The sequence below is a fragment of the Vipera berus genome (assembly GCF_964194415.1).
Source record: "Vipera berus genome assembly, chromosome: 1".
In the NCBI taxonomy this organism is placed as follows: domain Eukaryota; kingdom Metazoa; phylum Chordata; class Lepidosauria; order Squamata; family Viperidae; genus Vipera; species Vipera berus.
This window is the reverse complement of record NC_138202.1, coordinates 147735571-147762096: the sequence shown is the minus strand read 5'-3', so window position 1 is coordinate 147762096 and position 26526 is coordinate 147735571. Positions and strand designations below refer to the sequence as shown.

Here is a 26526-nt window from a genome sequence, read left to right as displayed (position 1 = left end):
CCCTAACAAGCAGGCATATACATAGAATGAAGGCTACTGCTAAGCTTGTAAGCCGCCCTGAGTCTTCGGAGAAGGGCGGGATATAAATGGAATTAAAATAAAATAAAATAAATAAAAATAAATCTCTTTCTTCCTCCTGGGAAAATCAGCCCAGCGTACTTCATCCAAGCCGGCCAGTTATCCTCTGTCAGCCTAACTTCTTTATTTAATGACGATGCCTTGTTATGACGTTTCTGAGGAGACTTGGGCAAAAGAAATCACGGGGCCGGGCGGGAGGGAGGGGGAAAGCGATGCCTGTTCGGAAGAGCCCGTCCTCACGTTTATCGTTTCCCCCTCCCCCCCTTTGCACGGAGCAGCACAACGTCTGCAAGTTGACGAGGCGCAGCCCCCGAGCCAATCAGGCTTTCGTCTCCTCGCCTCTGTCGTCGTCAGCCTTCGGGTCGGAGGGGCAGAGCGCTTTTTTTTGCCTTTGCTCTTCGGACCCGGAGAGAGAGAGAGGCGCGATAAAATGCCGGCGCTGGGCCGCCTCTCGGGATGACCTCTCTCTCTCTCTCTCTCTCCTTCTCTAGGATGTGAATGAAAAGTGCCGTGGCCCCGGAGGGGTGGGCGGGCGGGTGGAAGCCGCACAGCAGCCCGACAACTGAGAGAAGAAAGCAACAACTGAGCTGCTGGGGGACTGGGCCTTTTCCCCCCGCGGTGTCTGTGGCCAGGGTGTTTTACTTTTTGTGTGTGTTTGTGTTTTTTTGCCTTGAAAAAGGGGCTCTTGGGATTATCAGACCTCCATGTATGACAATTTGTACCTGCATGGATTTGAAGACTCTGAGGCGGTAAGTGGTTTCCTTCCTTCCTTCCTTCCTTCCTCCCTCCCTCCCTCCCTCCCTCCCTTCCTTCCTTCCTTCCTTTTTTCAGGCTTTGGCGTGTTGTCTCTCCTCTTCCCCCCCCCTCCCTCCCCACCCCTCTCAAAGCTTTCTTCAGAAAATAACGAAGGAAAGCAGAAGGAAAGGGATATCCAAAACGCGGGCTTCTTTCTCGGTGGGATATTGGCAGCGCATCCGATCTGCAGGCGCCTAAACCTAATCCCAGGTTATGTAATTCCTCGTTCAGCATCCCTGAAAAGAAAAAAGCAGGGGGTGGTGGTGGTGGTGGTGGAAAGCGTTTGGTTTAGAAGATTGCACCCCTGTCCCCAAGGCGGGCTGGAGGAATGAATGCTTTCCGGGTTTCCAATTTGGGGAAAAAAATGTTCTTGTCCTTGGGCCGCTATGTTCAACGTCTGAAGGAATATGGGAATGGTGCACATAATGCTCCCCTCTCTGCTTCGTTTAACCGGATTGTTAATTTTCCTGAGCGGATTTTTTTTCTCCTTTACCTAACCAAATAATCAGCGTAGATCCATCCATTTGCTTTTTTTTGAACAAAGAAGCAGCACAAGTGGTTGGAGTTAATGCAATCCTGTAACATCATAAAAACAGTACAGATGCTTCAAAGAAGCTGATTACTAAGACGGAGGTGTCATGTTTGCTGGTCTTGTCCTTTTTTTTTTTTTTGCGATGTTGGTACTCCTTAATAGATAACCTGCTCTGTTAAGCCAGGATAGGTATTTCTATTTGGCCAGAATTGATGGCCAGTTATCTGAAAGCTTGTGCTAGTTGGAAGCCGGTTGAATGTAGATTGGAAAAAAGACAATTGAGAACTATAAAGCATAATACTGTAACTGTCTTAGTCAAAATCTTTACCTCTACAGTTTAAAAAAGTCCTTAGGGGGCAATGCTTTCTTTGGACAAAGAGAAAAGTGCTTAGATGGACACAATGGGATACATGCTGTTCCATATTAAACAGGAATGTGTTACATAAGATTTATTGCAAAGGCATAAAAATGCAATGATTATAACATAAAACAGTCTATGCATCAATAGCCCCTATTTAAGATCAGCACTGATAAGATCCATTTGGAAATGCACCAGATCTCACGTATTTTGCAAATGTCCCTGTTGCTATAATGCTCTTTGGAATACAGCTGCAGAATACCGCATTTTGAGACTGATTCAACCACTAATACTTCTTATTTTTTACAATTTTCTAATAGGAAAGTTGAAATTCAAAGTGAATTGAAAACAAACTCTCTTTTGACTTTCAAAATCTGCTGTTTTGATTTATTGATTTTATACTGGTATTTCTGCATTCCCCCCCCAACTTCCCTGTCCATTATTATTTTTTAATTATTAGCTAATGTATTAATACATTCATAACTTTTTTCAAAACAAGGCAAGAAATGTTCAGCTAATACCTATTTGGAAGAATGACTGGCACTGCAGTAATATATCCGAAATATTTTAAAGTGAAGTAGCCAAGCTCAGTGGTTAAAATGTCTGGGTCTTGAGTTGAGAACACCTGGATTTCTGGATTGCTCATTGTTAGCTCTGCAAATGGCCTAGCCCAGGGGTCTGGGAGCTGAAGTCCACAAGTCTTAAAAGTTGTCAAGATTGCAGACCCCTGGCCTAACCCCTTCTTTGTCAGGCTCATTTTCCCCTTCAATATGTAGCAGACACGGAAACGTCTCATTCAAGGTTGTTGTGTGAATGAATGAGAAATTGCTGTGAACAAATACCCAAAACCCAAAATATGTTGAACAAGAAAAAATATAGCCAGTTGCGGGTACAGAATTTCTACATGATTCACTTTAAACACCCAGCCAATACCTGCATGTTTGTGCATGGACTAAAAATATTCTGCTTTAGCCAAGATAATCATTTCCTTCCCAGTAACCCCTGGATATGGAATGAGCTGTACTTTGTTGCCCAAAGTTCATGCTTCTTCCAAAGAGTCTTTTTAACATTTGCATGGCTCATGCTATTGCTAGCAGAGTGTCATGAGGATTTGCTGGACATTGCTGCTGATAATGTTGGTACCATTGTGTGAACTAGATTATTTATGCTTAAATTTAGTGTGTACTATCTGGATTGGAAGAGTAATGGTGGTGAGATTCGGGAGAGGTCTGTTGAATTGGTGTGGGAGAAGACCATGTTATCCTTTATGTTCGCCCTTGTAAAACATATATTTGGGGTGGGTGTGTTTTTAAAGAGATTTCCAAGAAGATGACTTCAGACTGATAATTATTCCATAATCTCTCTTATTTTAAAGCCTGTCTTAAGCTTTTAATTTGAAGAATAGTCTTCACCTCCATAAATCAAGATTCTGAGAAGTTATTGCCTGCTTCCTTTTTTTATTAAGCCCCAATTGTGACCTGTTTGAGGGAATATTAATTGTAGTTTTGTATATGAATCTATTTAAAGAGGAAGTTTTAGGACAGAAATTAAATTATACTGCTCATGCTGCATTGATAATAATGCAGGAGAATATATAACTAAGATTCAGTGAATAAGTCTATTATGTTCAAAGTTGAGGCTTCTGTCACCGAGGTGATGTTCTGCAAGAATGGGCTGGTAAGAACTTAAAAGTAAAATGTGTTGTATGTATGTGTCTTCTCTTAAAAATGTATGAATTAAGAGGTTGTAAACAATTCTGGTTTGGGAGATATCTCAGCAAAGCAACCAAAATGCTCAGCTGGGCTTTCGTGTATAAAAATACAAAGAGACATGTATTGAAATTGGGTTTCTTGTTTGTAGTAAGAATATCTGTATCTAAAGACCCTCACATTATATACATGAATAGGTTGGAATGACTCAATTTGCCAGTATGGCAATTTTTACTGCAGTATGCTTTACACAGAATCTAGGTTGCTCAAGTTTGATGTCTGATCCGTGGTGCTGTGCTGCAAATTCATGAATAAAGTGAGGATTTTGAAGAAGAAGAAAAAAAGTCAAAATTTGTCAGATTCCAAATTGGTCTTGCATGGAAGGACAATTTGTAGAGATAGGTGCTAATTAATATTTCCCACCTGTTACAATTTTTTTTAATGAGCAGTTTTGCAGGTATACCTCAGGCAGGCTTTGGAACTTCTCATTCAGCACTGAGAACATTTGGAGACAAGTAGTGTAACTGGGGCAGCTGGTGGGATCTTGCTGACTTTGGATGTTTCCAAAAAACACTGAATAGAATTAGGTCTGGTTAGTAGCTGGAAGGGAAACCAACTGTGTTAGCTACTCTGGAAAGTTGGGGGAAAAAATCGTAGAAGAGGACAGTGGCTAGCTAATTCTGGATTCCTGCCCAGAAATCTGCATGGAAGTCTTTATATAGTCAGAAAGACTTCAAGCTCAATTCAGGAGAATGTTTATTTTTACCTTATACTTTGTTAGTGAAAGAGACCCGCTCATATTTCAAGTCAGAAGAGAGTCTTAATTTCTTTCAAAGATAATCAATAGAGAAGGGGTTCGATCATTTAAGAATATAAATCGTATTTTTTTATTTATGTTTATTTATAAAATAAGGGTTTTTTTTTAATTTAAATATAGATCCCGGTCTTATTTGCTTGATGTTTCTGTACAGATAGCCCTCAATATATGACCATAATGGAGTCTTCCCATTACAGTTATATATTGTGACAGTCATAAAATGGGTTGGTCACGTGACTGACTGTTTTACCACCTTTTTTTTGCTGCAGTTGTTAAGCAAACCAATAACAGCAAAACTGTAGTAAGTTGTGGTCATGTGACTGTGGGATACCGCAAATGACTTAAGTGAGGCAGTGTTGCCAAGATCCCAAATCTCAGTCACATGACTATGGAGGAGAACTTTGAATCCAGTTGGAACTTTGAATCCAGATTGCAAGTTCCCCTTTTCAGATCCGTTATAATTCTGAAATGCTGTTAAGCTGCCAGTTGTAAGTTTGGACTGCCTGTATACAGTGCAGTTCAGAAAGCCTTTCGAAGCACATCTTTGGCCTTTGAAGAGGCATGAATAAAGGTGTGCTTAGAGCGAAAAAGGAGTTGGTCCGGCTCAAGGTTGACCCATCCTTCCATCCTTCTGAGGTCGGTAAAATGAGGACCCAGGTTGTTGGGGGCAATATGCCGACTCTGTAAACTGCTTAGAGAGGGCTGTAAAGCACTGTGAAGCGGTATATAAGTCTAAGTGCTATTGCTATCCTTCTCAACACATCCTTTCTGTCCGCAAACTGTTTTTACTTTTTGTTTGTAATTGCATTTGGATGGAATTAGGAGTAGAAGGATTTCAAATACATTCCTTGCATATCTTGGTGATTTGTTATAGTCTACCACCTGGATCCTTTACCCTGAACATGAGTTTAAATTTTCAATATATCATCTTAACCTGTGGTTGTTGTAGTTTTCAAAATGTAGGTTTGTAATCATTGTTATAAACTGGCACATTAGTAAATTTGGATCAATGCAATACGTAACAACTGGAGTCAGCAGTTTAGTTATCAGGGATACACATATCAGCAATCCTTTCTTAAGGGAAGGAGCAGAATGAAGGGGTGTTACCCAATTGAGTTTTGTAGTGTAAATATCTGAATGTCTACTCCGACAAAAGGCTTCAATGGGACCTGCTGCCATCTAAGGATGGATAGGAATGCAACTGGTCACTTTTCTCCAACTATAATTATTGGTTGTATAGATTTTGAATCATTCAGATTATTTTAAGTTTTCCAAATGTGGCCTGATAAAGTTTGAATTTGTTTCCTGGCAGCTGGTTTAATAACACCGATCTTTGAGGACTCTGATTTCTGACATAAAGAAATATAACAATACAACAATGTTAGACCAGGGCTAAATTGCTTTCTAAACTGATCAGGGAGCTGACTTGATATGATTGTGGTAAAATATTTGCTATTTGACAGGCCACTGCCAGAAATGAAAGGTATTCACCAGGAGGCAAAGTGATCTAAGAGCCAAAAGGGGTTTCTGGTCACAGTTAGTTAGGGTCACAATTCCTGAACATACTTAGCTGGGGATTATGTACCATTGTTTTAAATATGGCTTTTGAATACATATGCTCAAGATCACACTTCAAGCTTATGATCTTGCATTGGCTTATGTATTTCTAAGGAACATTGTTTAGGGATGGGGGATATAGAGAGTGATGCACTCTTTATTTTCTATTCATTTGCTGTTTGTTGAGCTGTTGGCAGTGAGCAGAGCAAAACTGTCAGCATGTGGTTGTATTCTCATGACATACTTATCCATGGAAAATTGATTCAGGATTTACTTAATTTTATGGTGTATATTGTAACAAATAAGCCCAGCTGAGTTTATACGATACACTAAACTTTATACTAAGTTAAAAAGTAGTTGGCTGGTTTGTAAGTGGGAATATTGTGTTGTATGAATATTATCCACTATCTGGATCTGTTGTAAAGTTCTGTGAACGAGACTGGAGCAAGCCTTTGTCCATAAGCTATGAAATAAAGGAATGGTCCATTTGGCACCAAGTTATTGTATATCTTTTTTTCCAGTGTTCGTCTTTAACAAAGGAAAGCTAATAGACCTGGGCCAAGCAACTTAAATTTGTTGTGGATGCAGCATGATGCTCTGCATAGCCTTGAAGTTTCTCCACTTCTCCTACATGTTAATTGCCCGGACTAGAAGAGTCTTCCACGCAGGCTCTGCACATGGGCAAAAGGTAGCAAAGGTGGCTCTTGGAGAGAAAGGGCATTCTCATTCACTTCTATTCTGGTCCTACTCATCAACATCCTCAAAGGAATATTTTCCCACAGGGGGAAAAAATAGCCCTTCCCCTCCTCATCTGAAAATAGGCTAGATTTTTAATAACAGATTGCAAGAGGCAAGGTGGAAAATATGGCTTCCATATGCAAGGCAACCTTTTGCTTTACCTTTAAAGCAGGGGTGTCAAACTCAATTTCATTGAGGGCCACATCAGCATTGCGGTTGCCCTGGGGGGGGCTGGGTGTGGCCAGGGTGGGCGTGGCCTACTGGGTGGGCGTGGCTGGAGTGGGTATGGCCTACTGGGTGGGAATGGCCAGCTCTACATCATTTGTGTCAAGGGTGCCTGTGGGGGCCGGGGCAGGAGTGGGACAGATCTGAGGGTCTCTGGCAGGAGATGGGACCAGGGAAGTGCCAAGGCATGGTCCACCAGAGGAGCCTCACTGTTCCTCTCAGGCCATTGGGGAGGCTGGACGGTGGCGTGGAGGTCAAATGCCTAGCCCAGCCCTCAAGCACCCGCGGCACTAAGCCCAGCCCCACTTTCCCAAGGGGGTACCCAGCTGCATTTACCTCCTCCTCAAGGCTGCTGCTGCTATGCTTGCTCTCCTTAGCCAGGTTGCTCATGATGGGTATGAGGGCAAAATCAAGAGGGAGGCCCGTTTCCTCTCCATGTGAGGAGACCTGGCTTTGTATCCAAAGCTTCCTTAGCAATATGGAGACCCCCCAGGATAGGCCAGGAGGAGGGGGCAAGGAGATGATGAAAGGGCAGCAGGGCAGGACTAAGGTAGGACTTCCCTCAGACCTTCCCTCTCCTTCCTTCCTTCCAAAGAACAGAGTGGTGAGAAAATATTTGAGATGAGGGAGGGAGAAAAACAGGCAAGAAACGCAGCTGGGGAAGTGTCATCCTTTGTGAGAAATGAAGAAATGTACCATCGCCTGGAAATGGCCAGCACATGGCCCTCGCCAACTTCACATATCCGGCTTGGGGGGCTCTGGTGGAGGGGATGCCATAAGCAGCATGAGAGTCGATGTTACCTACACAATGCTGCCCAGCCTCCCCAGTTTTGGCAGGCAGCGGGGTGCTGTCCTCACAGTGCTGAGAGGCTGAGCCAGGTGGCATGAATCTGAAGAGAAGCACAATGCTGCCCAACCCCTAGCCTGCCCAAAGTAGGCAGGACCATGTGCTGGCCACTTCCAGGCGATGGTGCATTTCTTCATTCCTCACAAAGGGTGATACCTCCCCAGCATGCGCCCAGGGGGCAGTGCCGACATGGCACGGGCCGGTCCCTCGCTGTTTTCAGATGGCCTTGTGGAGCTAAGACTGAATGTATTTCAGCATAGATGACCACCACTAAATTGTACATTGGCTCCTGGCCAGCCTGGGCCAGGGCCAAGAGAGTGGGGGCCGTTCCCTCACTGTTTCCAGGATGGGTTTGCGGGCCACATGAAACCACTTCGCGGGCCACATCCGCGCCCCGGGCCTTTTGTTTGACATGTCTGCTTTAAAGGATAATTTTTTTGGGGGGAGAGGCAGAGGGAGTTTAAGATAAGGCTGAAAAAGAAGATGATGGGAATAAGATTCTCATTGCCCCTTGTTTGGTTTTTGCCAACATGTCTCCTGCAGAGATAATAATTGAAGTTGTGCAGTGCTTCAGAAATACTTTTGGAAGCATTCTGGAAAGGCTGGGTTATGAATTCATTAAAGCAGCCATGACTTTCCTCAATAAGCTGCTCTCTGCAGGTGCTTTGAAATCCAAGAAAAGATGTGGCTGCTTTAAAGAGTAGCAGGCTGGTACTGTGGTTCAACTCTGATGCAACTTTTTGGAATTGAATATTTCATCATCATAACTGTAATGCGAGGTACATACCCTGGATTCTTGACAGCTAGAGAGAAATCGCTTCATTCCCACACATGTTCATCTCGTTTTGTAATTCTGCATGTATTTAATTATGTTTTCATTGCAGTATCATAATTTGTGCACCACAGAGAAGCAGCTCTTACAAAAAAACACATGGTACTTAGAAAAGGACTGTCTTCATAAAAAGCAATGTAATGATAACGATAACTACAGAAAGTAAAGCGATCCCAAATCCCCAACTTCCTCCCCTATCTGTAGAAAATAGATTTTGGATTTAAGATATTAAGCAATTGATTTTCCCCCCATTGTTAATACATCTGTAGAGAAAACACTGTGTATTGCTTTAAGCCATCATGTAGAGATAGAAACATTTTGCACTAAAGGAAAAAAACCAACAACACCAGAATTCACGATCACTGCAGGATTAAATAACACAAAATACTAAAACATCCATAGGCTGCAGTTTTGACTCCCAACTGTTCAGATGAGTTATCCCTCCTCTGTAAAACTGACTTCAGTTTTCTTTGTTGCTCTAGTTTTCATTTGCTTCTCATTTCTTCCTGTCTTTAGAGTTCTAATTACCTGACTTCAAATCGTTGGCTGTGCTGGGTTGCGATGAAATATTTCTGTGGCCGCAGATCTGTCATAAATCAGCAGCAGCCACATCAGTTTGGTCCTTTTGCTGCCGCTAATAAGTATGGATTTTGTACACAGGGAATGAATTCAACTTTTTAAAAAAGGCTACTACAGATGTGAACTCATTTCTCAGCGCTAGTAAGAATTCCTAAGCACAAACAAAACTATCGCCCGCTATCGAGACTTAACTGGCTTTCCAGGCTATGTTGTGTGGCTGAGCTCCTTTGCAATGTTAAGTTATTGTTAGCTTTAGAATCCAAAATAATTGTGCAACTTTCCCTAAATGTACCATTCACTTAGTGGTTGTGTTTATACTTGCCTTCCCCATTGGCAAACACTTAAACGTTCTAATGCAGTGGTTCCCAACCTTTTCTATACCCTGCAGTCCTAGAACGCTTCTAATATATTCTCTCACCCCTTACAAAAGTTCGAAATAATGGCAACAAATTATGCATATACACTATAATTTTGAAAACCTAAGTTTTTGTACCCCCTGGAATATTGTCTCGCACCCGCAGTGAGTGCGAGCACCCCTGGTTGGGAACCCCTGTTCTAATATGTAAGGATTATTACAGGCATATAGGAATACCCCAAATTGAAGAAGCTTATGGTCTTTTGTAAAGGCTAAAAACAAGATTGCATAATAGATGTAATAGATTTGGTACAATTCTTACGTTTACTTGATTTCCAGTAGCTAGAAACCAGTGGTTGCCCTTGACTGAAAATAAAGTAGTGGTGACAGATTTTACAGAGACAATCCAGAAAGATGAGCACACCTCAAAAAGAGAATAAACATCATGAACTCTTAAGGTGCAAATGGCATTTGTTGTGATTCAGCGTCAGCCTGTGATACTGGCAGCTGAGTGATGATTCTGAAGAGGAGGAGGAGGAGGGGTTTGGAGAGCCTTAAGTGTCAGAGGGAGGCTCTGATGCACTGCAGGACTCTCAGCCTGGCCCCTCCTGTCATGTTCCTCATCAGACTCAGCCGTGTGAGCACGAGGTATTGGACATAGATGATTCACAGCTGGATCTATTCAGGGATGCTAGGAGCAGGAGGCAGCACAGAGAAAGGCAATGAGGCAACTCGGTGAGAGGAGAAGAAGACAATGAGAAGCCACGCCTTGGGACTGCTGATAAAAGTAGAAGGTGTGGGAGGTGCTGGTTGCTGAAGGCAGCCGTTTGAAGATCTTCTGCTAGAGTCCTGGTCTGTTATTCCTGTTTAACTCTTGTTTGAACTTTTGATTTCTTTGTAAATAAATTTGGTTGGGTTTTTCCAGCCTGATGACTATAAAAAGGGGTTGTCTGTGACATTCAAACAGGGCCGGTCGTAGGCTGGAACAGAACAGCATTTTAGAAATTAACTTCAGTTTGGGGTGAAGAGAATGCTGCATGATTCAGTTCTGGTAATTGTTTACTTCCTGACTACTTTACTCTTTTGCTTATGTTCTCTTGTATTGTCCAGGCTTGAACAAAGGGCACGAAATCTACAAAATTCCAAACCACCAGATACTTGGTGAAATGCTGCTTGGTTCCTTTTCATGAAGCCTTGGTTGGAGAGCCACAGAATTTAAACTTCAGACAGTTGATAGTTTTAAAATATAAATACACACAATTGTCTGTCCCTCATCATATCCCAGTTTCATAATACTTTAGTCTTAGATTTAACAGTCTTCACTAACCAAGAATCTTTCAGTTATACTGTGTCAATCCAAGCCGTTATCTTCAGAATGATTATATATTATTCATTTAGACAATTAAGCTCTTAAGCATTGCATTAAGCCATTAAAAATAAAGGTAATATGCAGTTTGAAGGCAAGAGTTAAGTGTCATGTTCTCATCATTTCAGTGTGAAAATTATACACACTTCCCTCTATATGTGCATCCTCTGCTAAGAATTCTTTCCTAATATATAGACTAATTCTGATTAATCCATATTGTTACTTAATTGAAAGCAATGGAATGCATCAAGAGTAATGAATTATTTCAAGTTAAATATATTTTATGTTAAATGAAGTAAGTCACTGCTCAAGTAAAAACATACTTAGTGATGGCAAATTTGTGGGCCTCCACATGTTCTCCAGCCTGAACAATCAATGATAGAAATTTGTTGGGATTTGTATGCTCGTTGGGACTGTTGCTTTTCATATTAATTGTGAAACAAATTACTGTGAAAATATTCAATCCACCATGCAAATGCTTGATGACCACAAGAAGTTTTGGATAATTCTCACAAGACGTTTTGGATAATTTCCAAATTACGGTACGTAGTTTAGCATGTCAAAATTCTGTGGAAAACAGAATTCTGTATTCAGTTGCACAAACTTCATAGTCTTTCCACATAAAATAAATGGTCCAACACCGAAGAATTGTTCCATGAATCAATTAATGTGCAATTGTATGATCTGTAAATACAACATCTGTGTTTATGTGAGAATGGGCTGCATTTGCAAATAGAGAAAGAGGGCAGCCGTTCATTTCAGGCCTGACAGATGGCACTTATCAGCAAGAAGACTTAATAAGCTGCTTGGCATGTTTTTGTTGAAGATAGTTTTGGTCGTGGTAGTTGTAATGAAAAATTGAGGTACCTGTATTTTGCTTTAGTGGAGAAGGATTTGCTGCATCATTTTTGCTTCTGTTTCCTTTTTTCTCACAGGATTCAGTACATTTTTTTGATGAAGCCAATATGATTATTTCATGGAGGCGTTTCATTCTCCTGCATTAAATTTGGCTGCAAAAGGCTCCAATATTTTAGGATATCACTTTGTAGGGCCTGCAGAGAACCAACAGCCAATAGCCGTTTTGCTTTATGTCCAACAGCGTTCATTGTTGGCAAGTGTGTATTGCATATCCTGCCATCCGTTAGTTTGCACTCAAACACCAACTCCTTTGCCCTCCCCTCTAAATAGATGGGGAGGGGAAGATGCATGCCTCTTGTCTGCCGACTAGAGACATGCCTCCTCACATGAGAGTCCTTTTTGAGGACTATTAAACAGCCTTGCCATCTCCCTGCCATGGTTGGGTGACAGAAGCCGAGCAATGAAATGAGCTGGGCCTCTGCCCAATGGCTGCAGAAGCTACCCTATGCATGCTGTCATGTTATGTTTCTTCCACAGCAATTCTTGCTGTTTATAAATGGAACTTTCACGTTTGTGGCAAACCTGGCAATGATAGTTGGAGAAAAGGCTGGAAAGAGCATCAGATGTGACCAACAGTGGCGTCAGCCAACTGCAGAAGGAATCATTTCACTTCGTGAATAGATTGGATTTGATCATCTCCTTAATTGTGGCTCCTGAAACAGAAGGCAAGGGTATACCCCATTTCCAACAAGGGTGTACCATGAAATAATAAAATTATCATGAAATAGAATTTACCTGAAAAATAGAATCATAATGCTTTCTACCTTCAATCAGTTTTTCAGACCTACTGAAAGTCTAGCATGACTTTTTAGGAGGGCCTAGCAATAGGTGGAATTTGAAAATTAAAGCAGTAATCCTATTTTATAGAGCAAATCTTATGGAGTGGTTAGAGACATCAGGAGGGCCTAGCAATAGGTGGAATTTGAAAATTAAAGCAGTAATCCTATTTTATAGAGCAAATCTTATGGAGTGGTTAGAGACATCAGGCTAGAAACCAGGAGACAGTCCTGGCTTAGCCATAAAGCCAGCTTGATGACTTTGGGTGAGTTGATCTTTCTTAATCCTAGGAAGCAGGCAAAAAAGCAAACTATTTCTGAAGAATCTTGCAAAAAAACTTGCAGGAATTTGTCCAGGTAGTCAACCTTCTCTGTCTCTGTCTGTCTGTCTGTCTCTATCTGTGTGTATGTGCACACGCGCAGTCCTATTTATGTTACCCTATCATTACTGTTGCTGGTAAAATGCTAAATTCAGAAAAAGGAGAAAAAACTGCTAAATGGCCAATTTTTATATGGTATTCCTCTGCCAGCAATATAAATAGGTCCTAACAGTAGTTTTATGAATGTCTAGCTGATTTTTGCTGCTTAGACATACTGATCTGATCTGCTAAACCAGGAGTGCATAATCTTGTTTCAGACAAAAGTGGGTAGGCTAGTTAGTACAGAGAAACACTACTTACTGCTTTGTGGAGCAAAGTCTAAATTAAAATTTAATTTGGTGAAAGATCAATTATACAGTTATAGGTAAAGGTAAAGGGGCTGGTGCTCATCTCTGTTTCAAAGCCGAAGAGCCAGCGCTTGTCCGAGGACGTCTCCGTGGTCATGTGGCCGGCATGACTAGATGCCAAAGGCGCACGGAACGCTGTTACCTTCCCACCATAGTGGTCCCTATTTTTCTACTTGCATTTTTATGTGCTTTCGAACTGCTAGGTTGGCAGAAGCTGGGATGAGTAACTGGCGCTCATTCTATTATGCGGCACTTGGGATTCGACCCGCCAAACTGCTGATCTTCTGATCGACAAGTTCAGCATCCTAACCCACTGAGCCACCACGTCCCTGCTATACAGTTATACTCCCATGTTATTATTTTCCTCTTTTGTCCTATTATTGAAACTAGGCTTTTGAAGGGATTCTGGCCCTTGCAGGCAGGGCTTTGGAAAGCACCCTTGTGGCTGTAGCTTAGCTCTCCTGTCCCAGAAGAAGAGCTATTTAAATCTTTTTATTTTTGCTGAATCCATGCTGTTTCCCCCCCCCAACCCCGAACATTGCTTTCTTTTTGCAACCAGAAAAGAGGCATCACAGTTATTCACCATCAGCATTTAAAATGCAAGCTGTGCTGTGTGTAGGTGTGCTCCCTTATGTACATATGCACAGTTCTTGCTTTTTTCCCCATAGCGATAAAGTGGAACTGACTTTTTAATTGGGATTTCTAAAAATATTGATTTTTCTCCTGCTAATCCCAGGATTCACTTGAGCGCTCATTCATCTCCTTTCCTTTGGCTTCTTTCTGCGGCCTGTTTGCTAATAAAACAGTAGCAGAAATATTTTTCTAATTCTGTATGGAACTTTGTCAATTTTTTTTAGACGTCTGGCTACACATGATACATTGGGGATGGGTTCCTTTGGTCTTTTGACTCTATAGCCAGATGTCATCCTTTTTAGACTTATCAGCTGGGGCTGCATTGTGACTCCTGTATTCAGATTAGATGGACATGTTCATCTCTTCTCGTTAATGAATTGTTGCTCTCTAATTTAACCCCCCCCATACACACACACAAAAGACACTTGCAGCAAGTCAGCATTGCTGAATCTTGTGTTCATATAAAAGGTATCTGTGTCTACACATGCACGCATGCATACACACAAATCAGCCTTTCATGTCTTAATGATAACACTAGGTAAATAATTAAGGATTAGTTTTTTTATTGTCTGTAAGTGAATGTCTAATCCCTATAAAAAAGGGCAAAGCCCACTGAGATAATGTTGTGAAAACCTATCTCAACAAATGGATTTTATATAATTAAACTTGTTCCAAATGAGTCTAGTTCGTATTTGAACACAGAATATTCAAATGTTTTTCTTCCACGCAGTGCCAATGGTTCAGCCTTCCCTAATCTGGGGCAATCTAACAAGCGTTTTATCCCATTGGTGTGTGATGTCTCAATTTACTCAAAATTCACATGGTACACACGGAAACTCCTTTGTTTATTACATTATTTCCTCAAATGTGTCTGTATCTTTTTCTACTACTTTTCTGATTTTTCTGCAAGTAGTTGCATTTTCAGTGCTACAGAGTAAATTATCCTCTCTTGAGAAGCTCTCTGGCAAGGTTACATGTGTCTGCTTTAATGTATTCAAGATAAATGGAAGAAAAACGGGGAAAATAAACGGGACATCTTGTAAAGGTAGTGACTCTGAAAGAAAAGGATTTATCTGCTATGTGAAAAGCACTTAACGCATTTTCTGTGCTTTTCTGGTATCCTCCAGATGTTTGGGATTTACAGATCCCATAATTTGCAACATCAAAGAAGCAAGAACTATACAGATTTCAGGATTTATCTGCATAAATACAGAATTAGGGTAAAAACAGAAGTTTTCATAGGAATTTCTCAGCCTCATTTGTAGCAAATGAAGATATATTGGGGTGATTTGATAATGCTTTTCACAGATTTCTCTCCACCTGGACTAAGCATATTTATTTATTTATTTATTTATTTACTAATGCTGTTTAAGAAATAAGCTGTCAACTGATAAAGTAGTATTCTATATCTTGGTTGCTTCAGTTGGTATTCTTTCTCTTGAAATCTCTTACATCAAGTTGAATTGTCATTGATGAAAGCTGATTTAGTCACATAATGTTTTTGTGTTACAGAGCAAGCGGTTTTGTGAGTGATTTAGTTGGTACCCCCATATTACACAATCACATTTTAATATTATATTTATTGTCTGATGTTGCCAATCTACTTTAGCATTCTAGCCTGCTTTGTCCTCCGTAAGTAATGCGCTGACTTGAAAAGGCATAAGCTGTTCATTTTGTTGAATTTGTTGTTGTGACTTAACAAGATATCTAAGCAAGCATGTTTTATTTCTGTTTTCCAGGAATGAGTATGCCTTGCACGATTAAAACGTTATGGAATCAGTTGTCAAGTGGAAAAATGGTAGATAATTTGGGGAGAAATTGACTGTCATTGTTGCAGTGCTTATGACTAAATATATCACATACGTTGGGTTGAGAACTGAATAGCAATGGTCCCTAAACAAGAGTTGTTTTGAGACCCAGTTGATATGTTTAGATAATGTTGGGATTTCTGCATGATTATACTTAGGAATTCATTAATTAGCATTCCAAAGTATAATTATGCAGGAATCTCATAATAAAAAATTTGAGAATGAATCTTGACTTTATTAATCTCTTCGTATTTGCACGTGTTTTGTAGCGTATACTTTTCCATATACTTAATCTGTGAGGTCAATGATACATACACTTTTCCATATTTTCATATATATATATATATATATATATATATATATATATATATATATATATATATATATATATATATATATATATATATATATATATATATATATATATATATATATATATATATATATATATAACTTTAATGGTTTTACCATGATTTTAATCATTTCATCATTTATACATACGTGCGCATACACACATACTCATATACAAGACAGTCAGTGCCCTTTTGGGTCATTATTTCAAAGATTTCTTTACCTGAACAGAGAAATAGAATGGAAATAGAGTGGCCACAGGAGGGGCAAGAAAGCAATGAGAGAGGAAGCAGCTTCTCCTTTGACAATGTGTGCAGGCAACTGGCAGGTAGCATTGGAAACCTTCCTTCCTTCCTTCCTTCCTTCCTTCCTTCCTTCCTCCCTCCCTCCCTCCCTCCCTCCCTCCCTCCCTCAATTCAACAATCTCACATTGAATTCCATCATTGTGGAATATATCCATTTTCAATTCTATGCTGTCGTCAAGATCTACGAAGTAAAGTTTAATAAATTTGGCTTGCTGGTTGGGATCTGGCATTAAATGTCTGATGTAATGATGGATTTCCCTTGAATAATTGCAGAAGGATTTGATCTTTCCCTCATTGGAAGGCCTTCTTTAACACCAAACAATGTTATTTGGAAGAGGCAGATGTATTGTCTGATACTCTTCCTGAATTCAATTGCAACAGCTTCATCAATGCTGTATAGATTGGGGAGTAGATGTTGCCAATTTTCTTATCCTGATTTTTCCCATCCTACAACATAAATTGGCGGTTTCTCTGTGGAATGGGAACATAAGACAGTGAGGACAGACTTTGGCCATGGCACCAACATCAGCAGAAATATTATATTGTGCAAGTTGTGCATTTGCTTCATTCTTTCTCTGTTGAGATCTTGTTGTTGAATGTGGGTATTGTATTGAAGAACACTCTCTGTAATCAGATTTCACCATATATTCTCGAGTTGAATAACCGTCATCTTTTCTGGTCTCTTCACTCGGTACCTTTTCTTGTGATTCTGGAGATGTGCAGCCCTTTCATTCTCCGTTTCTTCATCTCTCCTCCTTACCACGTACCTACTCCATTTGGTGTTATCTTTTGTGTACACACACAGTCTCTGTACACACACAGTCTGTACACACACATACATACTTTTTTTAAATTAAAATTTTTGATTATAATGGTAAAATCTAATGGGAACTAAGCTTAAAGAAAGAAAAGAGAATAGAAAGGGTAAAAGTGCATGAAAAAAGAAAAGAAAGAGAAAAGAAAAAGAATAAAAGAGAAAAATACATAGAGAAGTCACTTCCAATCTCCACCACAACAAATATAAACACGTTTAGTAACCCCTCACTGCTTCTTAAATTAAAGATATGTATCTCTTTATCCCATCTTTCATTTCTTATATATGAATAAATCTATAAAACATTATTTTTTCAGTTCTGGTATCTGCAGAAAGTCCATAAAAGTCCATAAAAGGGAATTCCATAAAAGTCCATAAAAGGGAATTCCATAAAAGGGAATTGGGAGTAACAATATATTTTGTTTCAACTTTGCTGAAAGAAATCAAACTTATATTCCTTCTTATTACTTCTAACACTCTTTAGCTTGTTTAAATATCGTGTTAAGATTGATTTATCTTCTTGTCTTTGTCCCATCACACAGAGTTCTCCCAGGCTTTAACAAGCCTCTTTCGTAAATCTAATTGGAAATAATTATCCAGGTCACTTTCTTGATTTGTTACTTCCATTTCTCTTTTAAATGTTAAAACTGTAGCCATTTTTTTTTGTAAATTATAATCTCTAATAACGTAGAACTAGTTAATGAACTATTTCCAAAAGTGATTAGAAAGTGAAGTTTGCAAACTTAATGTCCCTTAAAATCTTCACTGTATCTGTTTTTGCCTGCTTTGCAGTATGTTTTTCATATTTTCAGTTCTTTACCCATAATGCTATGTGGTATTTTTAAGTGGTAATTTATGAAACAAGCCATCTGGTTCACGCCTTACATTAAACTAAAAACAAACTAACAAACCATATTACACTTAACCCAGTGAAGTGGATTGGTGAATTAATGACAAGTTAAAAAAACCCCTGCAAGGCCAGAAGGTTTATTTGAAAAATATTACCTTAAACTGAACTTCACATGTGAGGTATTTCAGAGTAGGAGGGTTTTGCATATCAGAATTCCCTTGACAGTAAAACTCAATGAAGTAGGTGTTCTTTCAGAGTAAATCTCTGAACAAGTTGTTTGATCAAGAAGTTTGTGCGTGCAAACCACCAGTTATGGCTACAATTTGTAATATGTACTTGTTACAATGCTCTTTTTTGAATTAGAAATGTTCCTGCCACTTTGCGTAAACACCGATTGCATTCAAGCTCTGGTTTTCAACACTTGTAATTTTATTTCAGGTCTTTTCATGAATTTTTTTTGTTATAAAACTTGCCTGGCTCTCTTTGCTTTTAGTTTTGGTTAAAATAGCAGGAATCACCCTATTCCTTTTGCAAAAGATAATTGTTTTGCATTAACATCTCTAGACTAGCAATTTATCTGTTACCATTTAGTAATAAAGTAATTGTAATTATCACTACCCTTGTCATGAAACTTGGGCATTTGATTGCAGTCCTGTTAATTGAGTCTTATTGGATGGAGACTTCATTTTCCCTCCTCGGCCATTCTGAAGTAAGTTCCTATTGTTTCAGTAATGTCCAGAAGCAATCCAGTTAATAGCAACAACAATAACAACAACAACAAAATAGTTGACACCAAATTTCTAGCAAAGTTTAAATGCAGTATGCGTATATACAGGAAACCCTCAGGTTACCACGGCAATTGGGACTGGAATTTTTGTTGCTAAGTGATGGTGGCTTTAAAGCATGATGTCATATGACAACACTGCTTAGGGATGGGAATCCCAGCAGTTCAAGTTGCTGTTGTAAACCAAGGATCACATCTATCATTAAGTAAGATCTTGTGTGCCATTGACGTGGGAAGAGGCAGGAGTCCCAGGCAACCAGATTAGTAAGTAGAAGCTGTAGGTAAGAGCAATGGGTGTTTGGGTACTGCGTTCATGTACTGCGGTACATGGTCACGTGCGCAGGAGTTGCAGACAGGTGTGTAGGTGGTTGGATGCCATAGGCCAGGGCAGGGGTAGGCAACCTCGGCTCTTTTATGACTCGTGGACTTCAACTCCCAGCTATGCTGGCTCAGGAATTCTGGGAGTTGAAGTCCATGAGTCATAAAAGAGCCGAGGTTGCCTACCCCTAGGCAATTGCTAAAGAGCATAGGCGGGCACTTGAAAAAGCCATGGGATCAACTCCCTACATTGATTTGCGAAGCAGAGAAAGTTACAAATGGCAATGATGTGAGCATAGGATGGTGCAACCATCAAGACCGTTGGCAGGCAACCGAATCATCATCACATGATTGTGTGGATGCTGCGACAGCCGCAACTTTGCGTACTAGTCATAAGTTAAGTCCCCTTCACACTTGCTGAATGAATGCTTATAACCCAAGGACTACTATATGTGTACTGTATGTATATTTGTATATGTATGTGTATATATGTAAATTCTGAAAGAGAGAGAAAGTACAAATTAGAAAAGTACAGTATTCTCTTAATGTTGGTCTTATAGTATACCCTTTGCTTTCTCTTTATTTATGCTCCTTTTGTATCACTGCCTCTTCTTTATGCTAAATGTGTGCCTCAGTATATATAGAGAGACTTTTGAACAATTTGAGATTGTGTTTACAAACTTTGGATTAAGGAAGAGCTTTTTGCCATGTCATTTGCTATAGGCTTGGGTACCAGTATGTTTTTTTTAAAATAAAAACTAAGCCTCCCTTGATTATAATTTTGTTTAAAAGGTCTAAAAATATTTCTATGAAACCCTTTACCTGTTGTGGGTCATTGCCCCCAGGATATATTAGATCATTTTCATCACTCAATATGTTCCAGCTTTTATAACATAAACTGTTCTGCAAATGAACAAGAAAATGAATTTGGTAGAGGTTGTAGAATGATTCAAAGCTAGCAAAGAATTGTAAATGGTATGAATTATACATAATTTTCTTTTCTGTGTTTAGACTTCCAAAAAGTATATATAAACAATGTACTCCTTAAGATTTTCTCTTCATTTAGCATCTTGCTATGATTCTCATTACATTTTTAGTATGGAAAATGGAAGTTAGTTTTCTTGGGTCTATAGTTCAACCAGCCATAGAAGCTTTGTTTCTATGATCCTTTACAGCCTCTCGACAATAAATAAGAGTACAAGATCATTTAAGGAATTGGCACAAGAGTGTTGTATGTAGATTAAAAGCTGCAATTGTTTTGATATACTTCAGTGAGTTTTTTTAATTACATAAATTGGAGTCTACTTCATCTGCTGTGCTTGTTTGATTGTACTTGTGGCATAATGGCCCAAACGTGCCAAAACATATCAATACTTTCTTAACTGTTAGTAGAGACTGCTGCAGTTGCAAGGATAATATTCACGACAGAGACAGTCTACACCTGTCTGTTTAATAAAAGTGTTATATGAAAGCTTAAATTGACCAAGATTATAACAGATGATCATTATATGTATGGACCCCACTAGTGATAACCATGGCATATGAAACATTGCAACTTGGAATGCAGAAGAGTAAAACATGAAGAATATTAATTAACAAATGCAATGAAAAGAAAGATAAATGTGTGTTTATAATAAAAGGGAAAGGTAAAATATTGTATTTACTTGTAGAAATAAATCTAATTTATATAACTGCACATTTCGTAGGCAGGTAATAATCTGAATGGAAGTCTAATCTTTGGAATGGATAAATTATATATATATATATATATATATATATATATATATATATATATATATATATATATATATATATATATATATATATATATATATATATATATAGAAGTGAAGGGGTTGATTTAATTATGAATGGAAGGGTTAAAATATATGTGAGAAAGTACCATATGAATTGGTGTCATATAGGTTCTCCTGAATGTGTATAAAAACAGGAATCCATGGGATGACGATAATTGTAGGTTATTGCTTCAGAGCAATATTGTTATAGAGATGAGTTCTGGAAAAAAATGTGCAATGTTCTGAATTAAAGCGATCTTGAGGGAAAAATGTTTTCTTAGGTGACATGAATGGCTAGATAAGAACAGGATGAAAGAATATAGAAAAGGTTATTCATTTGGGGACCCCAAAATAAATAAGGATAATCACTGAATATACTGTATGCTCAGTGGTACAAGCATAGGGGAATTTATATGTACACATGGGAAGGAATTAATACTTAATTAATTGGTTTGATTATGATAAATGCTTGAGAATTAATGAAAGACACAAAGGTGATGAGGTGCTGAAGGTGGAGAGATCAGTTGTTGGTAATTCAACTTTCTTGGGAAAAACATAGTTGAAGTACATTGGCTATAGGAAGAAGAGACCTATATAAAACAGTTAGGAGATAGATTAATGAAGGGTTTTGTTGTAATCAAAGAGGATGGGAAAGCTACTTGGAACAGAATTAAAAGGTATGTTTGGATTCCAATACATGCGCATACAAATACGCAGGACTTGCATCTTGATTTTTTCTTTTATTCTCACCCCAATTGCTGCCTTTTTTTGCAATGTTTTCCTCTCCTTGATATATTTTGCATCTATTTTCTTGCAAGTTAGTCTTTTTAATACATGGTTGTAGCTGAGGGTAATCAGAATTTCATTTCAAGGTTTATGGAATGTTTCAGTGCCCTTCACATAAAGAATGCATGTGCATTGGCTCATTAAATTTTGTTTAAAAGGAGAAAAGGAATACAGCACTTACTAAAAATAAGCAGAAATCTAGTAAGGCACACTTTCAGCTATTCAGGAGAGTACTTCATGCTAGATTATAATAAAAAAGGAAGGATCTAAAGCTGTTTATTGGAGTCCCATGCCTACTGCTTATAATGAAGGGTGTGGGTTGCATGGCAATTCAGTTCTGACTTATTAGACAATAAATTCTGTTAAAGGAATTAAAACTTAGATTATCTGGCACTAGAAATAGGTTAGAAACTCTGAGGTGTCTTCGCTGCTACACAGCTCTGAACTAATGCTATTGTTGTGCGCTGCCCTTTGGTAAGATGAGCAGCTATATAAATTAGATTAATAAATAAATAACGCAGCTGAATACTTCAGCTTTTCCCTAGCCTTAAATCTGATGCTGGAGGACTGTCCTGACAGGTTATTTGATTTCTGTTGTCTCTATTCCTCTCAATTGTTGTTCTCTCCTTCCTTCCTTCCTTCCTTCCTTCCTTCCTTCCTTCCTTCCTTCCTTCCTTCCATCCATCCATCCTATTGGTAAGTATAACATCAGAAGGTCTGATGAAGCACAACCAAAAATATAACAGTGTTAATAAAAACTGGAAAAAATATAGAATAATGAATAAATGAGTGACATTTGTAGGAACTAAGAGTGTATCAAAATTTATCTCTCCCTTGAACTCCAAGATATGCTTGTGGCTTCACTCATGTTTAGTTTTTCTTAATACCATGAGCTGCAGCCTAACATGGTCACTTTTCTGCCAACCCTCTGTTACTTCACTTTCTCCACAAAGGCTCCCATGTTGGGTAGGATTACGTCAAGGATACATGACCACCGTACTTCCCTGCACTTTATAAAGGAGAACATTGTCAGCAAGGTGATTCAAGAATTTCTGAATGAGCTTACTTGGCAAGGTTTGTCCTCCAACAAATGTCAATATAACTTGAATTGGGGAGATAGGGAAAGTAGACAGGCAAGTCAGTATTTATGGACTTCCGCAATTTAAGATGTAGAGTGGCTCAGTGGGTTAGGATGCTGAGCTTGTCGATCAGAAGGTCGGCAGTTTGGCGGGTCGAAGCTCGAGTGCCGCGTAGCAGAGTGAGCGCCTGTTACTCGTCCCAGCTTCTGCCAACCTAGCAGTTCGAAAGCACGTAAAAATGCAAGTAGAAAAATAGGGACCACTATGGTGGGAAGGTAACAGCGTTCCATGCGCCTTTGGCGCCTAGTCATGCCGGCCACATGACCACGGAGATGTCCTCGGACAAGCACTGGCTCTTCGGCTTTGAAACGGAGATGAGCACCGGCCCCTAGAGTTGGAAACGACTAGCACGCATGTGCAGGGGAACCTTTACCTTTACCTTTTATACATTTACAAATCACTTAAAAGGGGCGTTGTCTTACCTGAACGCCTTTTCTCAGCATGATGATGGAGAACATAGCAGTGATTTACACATAGCCAAAACCAATTATAGATTAGAAGGTGTGTGGGTCATTAAGACATCTGTCTTGATTTAGTCTACTTATTTGTACATTTTTTACTCTTAGTGTGTTACATGAAGCCAACCATTGCGATTAGTAAACCTTCTAAGCTAAAATATGGTTTAATTTCATGCAATTGGTGAACTCGGCCTACTATGTTTTATTATCAGTAGTAACTGTGGCTTAGAGCCTTGTATGTACCCAGTCATGGAAAGTCAAGATGCAACGTATTTTCTTTTTTTTTATTTTTTTATTGAAGAGTTTTAAAATACAGTTTTCCTTTAAGAATCCCCCCTTCCCCCTCCCTCCTCCCCCCTTGTTAGAGATTAAACTTGATTTGGGTGACAATATTATATAATGGAGTAAAAGCACCTTTAAGGAGTTAAACGGCCTAAGGGTGTGGCTGTAATTATTCCACATAAAAGAGAGTTAGATGTTACACGTAGTTGTTCTTGTATATGTGTTTGATGTTAGTGTTTGGATACTTCTTGTTCTCTTGTTTGCTAACTTGATATTTATTCTCTCAAGAATCAACTGCTTGCTACAGTGTATATTGTTTTTGATATTGGTAAGCAGCTTTTGTATTTTGATACTATGTTTTTATGGACTGACTTTTATGTGCATGATACTGGATTGATACTTGGACTATTTCTTACTGTGTTTCTTTTTGTTGTCTGAGTAAAAATAAGTTATAAAACTCATGTTAGTGCATTACTGTTTGCCTAAAAGTCCCAGTACAACTTCCACTGTGTATTAATAATACTCTGTTAAACAAACCCATTTTTTCAACAACATATTCTAACAATGGTTATGGGCCCAGATCCAGTGTGGTGCTGAGGACAGGCACAGTATTGTATTTATATTTCCTAACTGAGTTTTCAAATTCAGACAATGGCACAAGGACTATTCAATCCATTCTGCATTACCCGGCTTAATGGGTCAAACTACGTATCCTGGTCTACACAATGTAGTTTGCTATTACAAAATCAAGGTCTTTGGAAAATAGTTCATAATCCTCCTGATGTAACTGCCTGGGATCCAACTAATGAAGAAGATAACAAGAAGATTGTAGACTTCAATAAAGACAATGATAAGGCTTTATCTATCATTGGGCTAACATTAGGAGACCAACAGCTAGTCCATGTGCGTGGAGAAGAGTCTGCTGCTAAATGTTGGGCTAAGTTGAAAAAGATTTTTGTTCGGGACAGTGTTGGTGCTCATATAAATCTTACCAGAAAGCTATTTAGAGCTAGACTGGAAAAGAATGGCGATATGTTAGCTCACCTTAACTTTATAAAAGCAACTTTGTTGGAACTGCAAGAAAAAGAACTTATTTTCTCAGAGCTTCACCAGGTTTACATCATTTTATCATCATTGGATGAGAGCTACGATGCCTTTGTATCGTCCTTGGAGGTTTTGTCCAAAGAAGACCTAACTGTTTCTTCAATAACTGGAAGGTTGTTGGAAGAATCAAGATGTCGTATGGAGAGAAAACAGTTGAGAGAGCCATTGCAACAAGAAATAAAGAAGACTGAATCTGCTTATATTTTAAGGAAATGCTTTAATTGTGGGTTAAAGGGACATATTGCTAAGTTTTGTCAGAATAGTAATTGTCAGAGAAAGGAAAGCCATAGAAAGAATAAAAAGCTGATTAATGTAGCTGTAGCTAATAGAACTACTAATAACCACAATTGGTGGGTGGTAGATAGTGGAGCTACACACTGTATTTCAAAAATAAAAAGGGATTTTGAGAATATAAGGTCTAGTAAAAAATATATTTCTATGGCTAATGGCTGGAGAGTCAAGGTCTCTGGAGAGGGTAAGGTTTACTGTTCATTTTTAAAACAAAATTTGGAAATGCTATATGTTCCCAGATGTGATTATAATCTATTATCAGTTAAGGCATTATTGGAAGCAGGTTTTAAAGTTACTTTCCAAGGGGAGGAATGTCTTATTCAAAAGAATGAAGTGAACTTAATAGGTAATATGAAAGACGGTTTGTTTGTAATTAGCAATGATCCTATTATAATGGCTACTACTTGTACAAATCAAAAACCACATGATGAATGTATTCATTTATTACATAGAAGATTGGGTCATGTGAATTTTAATACACTAAAAAGAACTGTAGCTTTGTCTAATGGGTTTAAGTTAAAGGCTTGTAAGAAATATCTGCAGTGTAACGTATGTGGTAGAGAAAAGAGCAGGGCAGCACCAGCTAATAGGTTAGATGGATTTAAAACCACAACTCCATTAGAACTGGTATTTATGGATTTGATAGGTCCTATGAAACCCAGTTTAGGGGGTGCTTGCTACATATTAAATATTCTAGACCATTATAGCAGATATGGGTTCTGTTATCTCCTTACGTCAAAAACTGAAACTATACAAACAATATCTAATTGGCTCAAGTTTGTACAAAGGAAAACTCAGTTAAATGTAAAAACCATAATAACAGACAATGGAACTGAGTTTGTTAATAAACAGTTCAATGAGCTGTTAGTTTCAGAGGGAATAGAGCATAGACGTACAGCTCCTTATAGACCTCAGCATAATGCATTTGTTGAACGGAGGGGCCAAACATTGCAAGCTATGATTAGATCTATGATTGAAGATTCTGGTTTACCTGATAGCTTATGGGGAGAAGCAGCAAAATGTGCTAATCATATTTTAAACAATGTGGTTAGTTCAGCTACAGGTAAAATTCCTTATACCTTATGGTATAAGAGAAAACCAAATCTTAGTTATATTCACACATTTGGGACACCTGCTTGGGTACATATTCCAAGTTCAATAAGAAATAAAGGAGAACATAGAGCTAAACAATTATTTTTTGTTGGCTATGAGTTAAACCATAAGTCTTATCGGTTCTGGGAGAAAGGTACTAAAAACATTTATTGTAGTTCTAGCGCTGTTTTTCAAGAACAGTCAGGCTGGGAAAGGGTAGAAGATATTGTATATATTCCTCAACAAGATTTAACTAACTCCTCAAATGAAAGTGATAAAGAAGAGGAGGAACCTGCTAGAGAGATCAAACAAGAACCACTGATAGTGGAGACAGGAGAGGAAGAAGATAATAATGTAAATGTACCTATAAGTCCAATAATTCTCAGAAGGTCTAACAGGGAAAGACGACAGCCTGATCGTTTCGAGGCAGGTTTAATTTGTCAAATAGACATTGAACCTTCTAATGTTGAAGAAATAAAAATGTATCCTGAGAATGAAAGAAAGAA

The 26526-nt window shown here is 38.8% G+C and overlaps 1 protein-coding gene across 3 annotated transcripts in view; it reads left to right on the top strand.

The window, feature by feature from the left end:
• Positions 1-566: 566 nt before the first annotated feature.
• Positions 567-26526, top strand: part of CACNB4 (calcium voltage-gated channel auxiliary subunit beta 4) — a 79324-nt gene continuing 53364 nt past the window's right edge. For 2 of the 3 annotated variants that reach the window (XR_014024486.1, XM_081312676.1), the window contains exon 1: positions 567-827. Coding sequence is in view for 1 of the 3 variants with exons in the window: in XM_081312676.1 (XP_081168802.1) it covers positions 783-827 (45 nt within the window). In the remaining 2 variants the exon portion in view is untranslated. Of the gene's footprint in view, positions 828-22607; positions 22729-26526 lie in introns of all 3 variants that reach the window. The other variant, XR_014024487.1, reaches the window with a different exon arrangement.